Genomic DNA, 10,112 nt, shown 5'->3' with positions numbered 1-10,112 from the left:
GCACTATATAGGGAATAAGGGGCCTTTTGGGACACAGCTATAGATGACTCATAAACATGTTAAAATGGTCCGTTTGGTATTGATCTGACTAGAGTGTCTATAAACGGGATTATTAGATTATATTTAATCCGATCAAACAGCAAAATCCTAAATGAAGGATTTGGGATTGAGGATGGACCGGGCGTTGGTTGGACCACTGGAGACCAGGTGGCTGATGTGGGGGGGATTAGGGGCAGGGGTAAACAGACCCCTTAAACATCCACTTAATGCTATTCCATTGACTGACTGAATGAGAAATATGTTAACACACACACATGCCAACCTCTGAGCAACATGTTGACATAATGTGCAATGGGGGCTTACTACGTGTGTGTGTGTGTGTGTGTGTGTGTGTGTGTGTGTGTGTGTGTGTGTGTGTGTGTGTGTGTGTGTGTGTGTGTGTGTGTGTGTGTGTGTGTGTGTGTGTGTGTGTGTGTGTGTGTGTGTGTGTGTGCGTGCGTGCGTGCGTGTTGGGTTAACGGTGAGGTATATGTGCCGTTTGGCCTCTGTCTGCCAGATAGCAGCCGGTAATACTTTGATGGTGTAAAATATGCGTAATCTACTGCTCTGTGTGACGCAATCACAGCTCCTTGTTGAAATTGGGATGAAGTGAGAGTTTAAAAAACAGAGAGTTTTGGAAAAGGATCGTAATGGCTGTTAAGTTCCATCATGAAATATGTCAACAAGGATCGTAGCTCTACTGTAAGGTATAGAGCGGGGGGGGAACCGTAGTGTGTCACAGCTGGTCCCAATTCACTTCCTACCCCTTGGTCCACCTCAGAGTTTCCCAAACTCAGCCCTGGGGACCACAAGGGCGAGCGCATTTCAGTTGGTTTTTGCCCTCTAGCACTACACAGTTGATTCAAATGATCAACTCCTCATCAAGCTTTACTGGACTGAATCAGCTGTGTAGTGCTAGGGGCAAAAACATGCCCCTAGCACTCCCTTGGGGGAGTTTGGGAAACATTGTCCTAACTATTCAATGTTTGGGAGGAAGGATGGGAGGGAAGGATGGGAGGGAGGGAGGGAGGGGGAGGGAGGGAGGGAGGGAGGGAGGGAGGGAGGGAGGGAGGGAGGGAGGGAGGGAGGGAGGGAGGGAGGGAGGGAGGGAGGTGGACGCTCCACTATTACACTGCTTATACCTATCTAAACAGTTCAGATCACACTCACCACACCGTTTAAGACCTTGCCCTTTACCCTTTGTGTGTGATGTCATCCCCAGCGGTGCTCAGTGATAGGCTGCTGCTGCTGTCGTTCCTGGAGAAGAGCCAGGTGTGTGTAGTCTATCTGAACAGGAAGAACCAGGGATCACCTGATACCAGCCACCGACTGGAGAAACTCTCCCCATCAGAACTCAAGGCACAGTATACACACACTGCACACACACACTATACATACACACACACACACACACACACACACACACACACACACACTATATACACACACACTGCACACACACACACTATATACACACACACATACATACACACACTGCACACACACACTATACACACACACTATACATACACACACTGCACACACACACTATACATACACACACTATACATACACACACTGCACACACACACTATATTAAAAAGTATGTGGACACCCCTTCAAATGAGTGGATTCGGTTATTTCAGTCACACCCGTTGTTGACAGGTGTATGAAATCGAGCACACAACCATGCAATCTCCATAGACAAACATTGGCAGAAGAATGGCCTTACTGAACAGCTCCGTGATGTTCAACATGGCACCATCATGGGATGCCACCTTTCCAACAAGTAATTTTGTCAAAATTTCTGCCCTGCTAGAGCTGCCCCAGTCAACTGTAAGTGCTGTTATTGTGAAGTGGGAACGTCTAGGAGCAACAGCGGTTCAGCTGTGAAGTGGCAGGCCACACAAGCTCACAGAATGAGCCCAGCGAGTGCTGAAGCGCATAAAAATTGTCTGAATTTTTTAAAAGAAATACAAATTTCCAAAAAACAGCCAAATTCCAAACTGCCTCTGGAAGCACAAGAACTGTTCGTCGGGAGCTTCATAAATTGGGTTTCCATGGCTGAACAGCCGTACACAGAGGAAACCTGAATCTGAAGTGATTAATCACGCTTCACCATCTGGAAATCTGAGTTTGGCGGATGCCCGGAGAACATACCTGCCCCAATGTAGTCTGGTGGAGGAGATGTAATGGTCTGGGGCTGTTTTGAGGTTGGTTCGGGCCCTTTAGTTCCAGTGAAGGGAAATCTTAAAGCTACGGCACACAATGACATTCTAGACTATTCTGTGCTTCCAACTTTGTGGCAACAGTTTGGGGAAGGCCCTTTCCTGTTTCAGCATGACAATGCCCCTGTGCACAAAGCGAGGTCCATACACAAATGGTTTGTCGAGATCTGTGTCGAAGAACTTGACTGGCCTGCTCAGAGCCCTGACTTCAACCCAATCCAACACCTTTGGGAGGAATTGGAACGCTGACTGCGAGCCAGGCCTAATTACCCAACATCAGTCCCCAACCTCACTAAAGCTTTTGTGGCTGAATTGAAGCAAGTCCCCACAGCAATGTTCCAACATCTAGTGGAAAGCCTTCCCAGAAGAGTGGAGGCTGTTATAGCAGCAAAGGGGGACCAACTCCATATTAATGCCCATGATTTTTGTAATGACCACTAGCCCAGCCGTATCAGACCTCTATACCAGCCGTATCAGACCTCTATACCAGCCGTATCAGACCACTATACCAGCCGTATCAGACCACTATACCAGCCGTATGGTGAGACCACTATACCAGCCGTATCAGACCACTATACCAGCCGTATGGTGAGACCACTATACCAGCCGTATCAGACCACTATACCAGCCGTATGGTGAGACTATACCAGCCGTATGGTGAGACCTCTATACCAGCCGTATCAGACCACTATACCAGCCGTATCAGACCACTATACCAGCTGTATGGTGAGACCACTATACCAGCCGTATGGTGAGACCTCTATACCAGCCGTATCAGACCACTATACCAGCCGTATCAGACCACTATACCAGCCGTATCAGACCACTATACCAGCCGTATCAGACCACTATACCAGCCGTATGGTGAGACCACTATACCAGCCGTATCAGACCACTATACCAGCCGTATCAGACCACTATACCAGCCGTATCAGACCACTATACCAGCCGTATCAGACCACTATACCAGCCGTATGGTGAGACCACTATACCAGCCGTATCAGACCACTATACCAGCCGTATCAGACCACTATACCAGCCGTATCAGACCACTATACCAGCCGTATCAGACCTCTATACCAGCCGTATCAGACCACTATACCAGCCGTATGGTGAGACCTCTATACCAGCCGTATCAGACCACTATACCAGCCGTATGGTGAGACCTCTATACCAGCCGTATCAGACCACTATACCAGCCGTGGTGAGACCACTATACCAGGTGGTGAGACCACTATACCAGCCGTATCAGACCACTATACCAGCCGTATCAGACCACTATACCAGCCGTAGGGTGAGACCACTATACCAGCCGTATGGTGAGACCACTATACCAGCCGTATCAGACCACTATACCATCCAGCCGTATCAGACCACTATACCAGCCGTATGGTGAGACCACTATACCAGCCATATCAGACCACTATACCAGCCGTATCAGACCACTATACCAGCCGTATGGTGAGCCACTATACCAGCCGTATCAGACCACTTTACCAGCCGTATCAGACCACTATACCAGCTGCATCAGACCACTATACCAGCCGTATCAGACCACTATACCAGCCGTATCAGACCACTATACCAGCCGTATCAGACCACTATACCAGCCGTATGGTGAGACCTCTATACCAGCCGTATCAGACCACTATACCAGCCGTATCAGACCACTATACCAGCCGTATGGTGAGACCTCTATACCAGCCGTATCAGACCACTATACCAGCCGTATCAGACCACTATACCAGCCGTATCAGACCTCTATACCAGCCGTATCAGACCACTATACCAGCCGTATGGTGAGACCACTATACCAGCCGTATGGTGAGACCACTATACCAGCCGTATGGTGAGACCTCCCATACCAGCCGTACCACTATACCAGCCGTATGGTGAGACCTCTATACCAGCCGTCAGACCACTATACCAGCCGTATCAGACCACTATATCAGACCTCTATACCAGCCGTATCAGACCACTATACCAGCCGTATCAGACCACTATACCAGCTGTATCAGACCTCTATACCAGCCGTATGGTGAGACCACTATACCAGCCGTATGGTGAGACCTCTATACCAGCCGTATCAGACCACTATATCAGCCGTATCAGACCACTATACCAGCCGTATCAGACCACTATACCAGCTGTATTAGACCTCTATACCAGCCGTATCAGACCACTATACCAGCCGTATGGTGAGACCTCTATACCAGCCGTATCAGACCACTATACCAGCCGTATCAGACCACTATACCAGCCGTATGGTGAGACCTCTATACCAGCCGTAGCCACCATACCAGCCGTATGGTGACCACTATACCAGCCGTATCAGACCACTATACCAGCCGTAATCAGACCACTATACCAGCCATATCAGACCACTATACCAGCCGAATCAGACCACTATACCAGCCGTATCAGACCACTATACCAGCCGTATCAGACCACTATACCAGCCGTATCAGACCACTATACCAGCCGTATCAGACCACTATACCAGCCGTATCAGACCACTATACCAGCCGTATGGTGAGACCTCTATACCAGCCGTATCAGACCACTATACCAGCCGTATCAGACCACTATACCAGCCGTATGTTGAGACCTCTATACCAACCGTATCAGACCTCTATACCAGCCGTATCAAATCAAATCAAATGTATTTATATAGCCCTTCGTACATCAGCTGATATCTCAAAATGCTGTACAGAAACCCAGCCTAAAACCCCAAACAGCAAGCAATGCAGGTGTAGAAGTGCGGTGCCTAGGAAAAACTCCCTAGAAAGGCCAAAACCTAGGAAGAAACCTATAGAGGAACCAGGCTATGTGGGGTGGCCAGTCCTCTTCTGGCTGTGCCAGGTGGAGATTATAACAGAACATGGCCAAGAGGTTAAAATGTTCATAAATGACCAGCGTGGTCCAATAATAATAAGGCAGAACAGTTGAAACTGGAGCAGCAGCACGGCCAGGTGGACTGGGGACAGCAAGGAGTCATCATGTCAGGTAGTCCTGAGGCATGTTCCTAGGGTTCAGGTCCTCCGAGAGAGAGAAAGAAAGAGAGAAAGAGAGAATTAGAGAGAGCATACTTAAATTCACACAAGACACCGAATAGGACAGGAGAAGTACTCCAGATATAACAAACTGACCCTAGCCCCCCGACACATAAACTACTGCAGCATAAATACTGGAGGCTGAGACAGGAGGGGTCAGGAGACACTGTGGCCCCATCCGAGGACACCCCCGGACAGGGCCAAACAGGAAGGATATAACCCCACCCACTTTGCCAAAGCACAGCCCCCACACCACTAGAGGGATATCTTCAACCACCAACTTACCACCCTGAGACAATTCTGAGTATATTGAGACCGAGTTTGCGTCTCTGACATGGGTAGGCAGACCATTCCATAAAAATGGAGCTCTATAGGAGAAAGCCCTGCCTCCAGCTGTTTGCTTAGAAATTCTAGGGACAATTAGGAGGCCTGCGTCTTGTGACCGTAGCGTACGTGTAGGTATGTACGGCAGGACCAAATCAGAGAGATAGGTAGGAGCAAGCCCATGTAATGCTTTGTAGGTTAGCAGTAATACCTTGAAATCCCTTGCTTTGACAGGAAGCCAGTGTAGGGAGGCTAGCACTGGAGTAATATGATCAAATTTTTTGGTTCTAGTCAGGATTCTAGCAGCCGTATTTAGCATTTAACTGAAGTTTATTTAGTGCTTTATCCGGGTAGCCGGAAAGTAGAGCATTGCAGTAGTCTAACCTAGAAGTGACAAAAGCATGGATTAATTTTTCTGCATCATTTTTGGACAGAAAGTTTCTGATTTTTGCAATGTTACATAGATGGAAAAAAAGCTGTCCTTGAAACAGTCTTGATATGTTCTTCAAAAGAGAGATCGGGTCCAGAGTAACGCCGAGGTCCTTCACAGTTTTATTTGAGACGACTGTACAACCATTAAGATTAATTGTCAGATTCAACAGAAGATCTCTTTGTTTCTTGGGACCTAGAACAAGCTGTTTTGTCCGAGTTTAAAAGTAGAAAGTTTGCAGCCATCCACTTCCTTATGTCTGAAACACATGCTTCTAGCGAGGGCAATGTTGGGGCTTCATCATGTTTCATTGAAATGTACAGCTGTGTGTCATCCGCATAGCAGTGAAAGTTAACATTAAGTTTTCGAATGACATCCCCAAGAGGTAAAATATATAGTGAAAACAATAGTGGTCCTAAAACGTAACCTTGAGGAACACCGAAATGTACAGTTGATTTGTCAGAGGACAAGCCATTCACAGAGACAAACTGATATCTTTCTGACAGATAAGATCTAGACCAGGCCAGAACTTGTCCGTGTAGACCAATTTGGGTTTCCAATCTCTCTAAAAGAATGTGGTGATCGATGGTATCAAAAGCAGCACTAAGGTCTAGGAGCACGAGGACAGATGCAGAGCCTCGGTCTGATGCCATTAAAAGGTCATTTACCACCTTCACAAGTGCAGTCTCAGTGCTATGATGGGGTCTAAAACCAGACTGAAGCATTTCGTATACATTGTTTGTCTTCGGGAAGGCAGTGAGTTGCTGCGCAACAGCCTTTTCTAAAATTTTTGAGAGGAATGGAAGATTCGATATAGGCCGATAGTTTTTTATATTTTCTGGGTCAAGGTTTGGCTTTTTCAAGAGAGGCTTTATTACTGCCACTTTTAGTGAGGTTGGTACACATCCGGTGGATATAGAGAGCCATTTATTATGTTCAACATAGGAGGGCCAAGCACAGGAAGCAGCTCTTTCAGTAGTTTAGTTGGAATAGGGTCCAGTATGCAGCTTGAAGGTTTAGAGGCCATGATTATTTTCATCATTGTGTCAAGAGATATAGTACTAAAACACTTGAGTGTCTCTCTTGATCCTAGGTCCTGGCAGAGTTGTGCAGACTCAGGACAACTGAGCTTTGAAGGAATACGCAGATTTAAAGAGGAGTCCGTAATTTGCTTCCTAATAATCATTATCTTTTCCTCAAAGAATTTCATGAATTTATCACTGCTAAAGTGAAAGCCATCCTCTCTTGGGGAATGCTGCTTTTTAGTTAGCTTTGCGACAGTATCAAAAAGGAATTTCGGATTGTTCTTATTTTCCTCAATTAAGTTATACCAGCCGTATCAGACCTCAATACCAGCTGTATCAGACCTCTATACCAGCCGTATGGTGAGACCACTATACCAGCCGTATCAGACCACTATACCAGCCGTATCAGACCACTATACCAGCCGTATCAGACCACTATACCAGCCATATGGTGAGACCACTATACCAGCCGTATCAGACCACTATACCAGCCGTATCAGACCACTATACAGACCACTATACCAGCCGTATCAGACCACTATACCAGCCGTATCAGACCACTATACCAGCCGTATCAGACCACTATACCAGCCGTATCAGACCACTATACCAGCTGTATCAGACCTCTATACCAGCCGTATGGTGAGACCACTATACCAGCCGTATCAGACCACTATACCAGCCGTATCAGACCACTATACCAGCCATATCAGACCACTATACCAGCCGTTAGAACTATAATGTCCTCAGTTCTTTCTCTCCTTTGTTTGTGGTGCTGTTTGAAGTCGTTGGTCTGTCTACCCCTACATTATTAATGTGGTGCTGTTTAAAGTCGTTGGTCCGTCTACCCCTAAATTATTAATGTGGTGCTGTTTACAGTCGTTGGTCCGTCTACTCCTACATTATTAATGTGGTGCTGTTTAAAGTCGTTGGTCCGTCTACCCCTAAATTATTAATGTGGTGCTGTTTAAAGTCGTTGGTCCGTCTACCTCTACATTATTAATGTGGTGCTGTTTAAAGTCGTTGGTCTGTCGTCTGTTTAAAGTCTCCTACATTATTAATGTGGTGCTGTTTAAAGTCGTTGGTCCGTCTACTCCTACATTATTAATGTGGTGCTGTTTAAAGTCGTTGGTCCGTCTACTCCTACATTATTAATGTGGTGCTGTTTAAAGTCGTTGGTCCGTCTACTCCTACATTATTAATGTGGTGCTGTTTAAAGTCGTTGGTCCGTCTACTCCTACATTATTAATGTGGTGCTGTTTAAAGTCGTTGGTCTGTCTACCCCTACATTATTAATGTGGTGCTGTTTAAAGTCGTTGGTCCGTCTACTCCTACATTATTAATGTGGTGCTGTTTAAAGTCGTTGGTCCGTCTACTCCTACATTATTAATGTGGTGCTGTTTAAAGTCGTTGGTCCGTCTACCCCTACATTATTAATGTGGTGCTGTTTAAAGTCGTTGGTCTGTCTACCCCTACATTATTAATGTGGTGCTGTTTAAAGTCGTTGATCCGTCTACCCCTAAATTATTAATGTGGTGCTGTTTGAAGTCGTTGGTCCATCTACCCCTACATTATTAATGTGGTGCTGTTTAAAGTCGTTGGTCCGTCTACTCCTACAATATTAATGTGGTGCTGTTTAAAGTCGTTGGTCCGTCTACCCCTACATTATTAATGTGGTGCTGTTTAAAGTCGTTGGTCTGTCTACCCCTACATTATTAATGTGGTGCTGTTTAAAGTCGTTGATCCGTCTACTCCTACATTATTAATGTGGTGCTGTTTAAAGTCGTTGGTCCGTCTACTCCTACATTATTAATGTGGGGGGGGGTGGTTTGGGGTTGTTATTTTGGAAATGAGTATATTTTTGGGACGTGCCGCCACGCTCTGCGTGCCACAGTGCTGTAATGAGCTCTCTGTGTGCTTGGGGGGGAAACATCTCTCCGCCCCCACACACCGGTCCCCTCACACGCCCACACCGAGCCCCAACGAGACGGACAGGTGACATTGCAGGTATGGTAGTGTGGTCCATGTCTCTATGTTCCTCAGATCATTGTCTGAGCCATTTCAAATAGTCTTTCATTGAGCTTTATCTGTTGCCCTGAACACACAATGGAGTCAGCAGCTCTATTCATACAAGCATACGCACACTAGACTAGACTATTCACTACACCAGTGACAGTCACAGCACAGTTATAGGCATGGGAATATAGGGATGGAGGAGAGAGAGAAGAGGGGGATGTAGGAATGGAGGAGAGTGAGGAGAGGGGATGTAGGAATGGAGGAGAGCGGAGAGAGGGGAGAGAGGATATAGGAATGGAGGAGAGCGAGGAGAGGATGGAGGAATGGAGGAGAGAGAGGAGAGGATGGAGGAGAGAGAGGAGAGAGGATGTAGGAATGGAGGAGAGAGAGGAGAGAGGATGTAGGGATGTAGGAGAGAGGATGTAGGCATGGAGGAGAGAGAGGAGAGGGGATGTAGGAGAGAGGATGTAGGAGAAAGAGGATGTAGGATGAGAGAGGAGAGAGGATGTAGGATGAGAGAGGATAAAGGATGAGAGGAGAGAGGATGTAGGATGTAGGATGAGAGAGGATAAAGGATGAGATGAGAGGAGAGGGGATGTAGGATGAGAGAGGAGAGAGGATGTAGGATGAGAGAGGATGTAGGATGAGAGAGGAGAGAGGGTGTAGGTTGAGAGAGGATAGAGGATGTAGGATGTAGGATGAGAGAGGATGTAGGATGAGAGAGGAGAGAGGATGAAAGAGGAGAGAGGATGTAGGATGAGAGAGGAGTTTTAGGGAGGAAAGATCATCAGAAGAGAAGAGGACTGGTGTAGCTGAAGAATTAATACATAAACAAATGAATGGATGTTTAAACAACACGTATCTCTTACCCCCTTCATTCTCTGTCCTCCATTTTGTCTCCTCCACCCTTTTGCTTTCCCATCTTTTTGCTGGTCAGCAATAATCTAAACCACTTTCTGGGGGATTAGTTAGCAACCTCTTTTTCTAGTTTAGCCCA

The 10,112-nt window shown here is 46.6% G+C and overlaps 1 protein-coding gene across 1 annotated transcript in view; it reads left to right on the top strand.

The window, feature by feature from the left end:
• Positions 1–1,261: 1,261 nt before the first annotated feature.
• LOC112241537 (WD repeat containing planar cell polarity effector) overlaps positions 1,262–10,112 on the top strand; it is a gene marked incomplete at its 5' end in the record, with an annotated part of 88,521 nt that continues 79,670 nt past the window's right edge. The window contains 1 exon segment of the mRNA XM_042317636.1: positions 1,262–1,398. Coding sequence (XP_042173570.1) covers positions 1,262–1,398 — 137 coding nt within the window.

The sequence above is a fragment of the Oncorhynchus tshawytscha genome, unplaced genomic scaffold, assembly GCF_018296145.1.
Source record: "Oncorhynchus tshawytscha isolate Ot180627B unplaced genomic scaffold, Otsh_v2.0 Un_contig_1390_pilon_pilon, whole genome shotgun sequence".
Lineage (NCBI taxonomy): Eukaryota > Metazoa > Chordata > Actinopteri > Salmoniformes > Salmonidae > Oncorhynchus > Oncorhynchus tshawytscha.
Note: the sequence above shows the minus strand (reverse complement) of the source record. Positions and strands in the feature narration are given on the sequence as shown.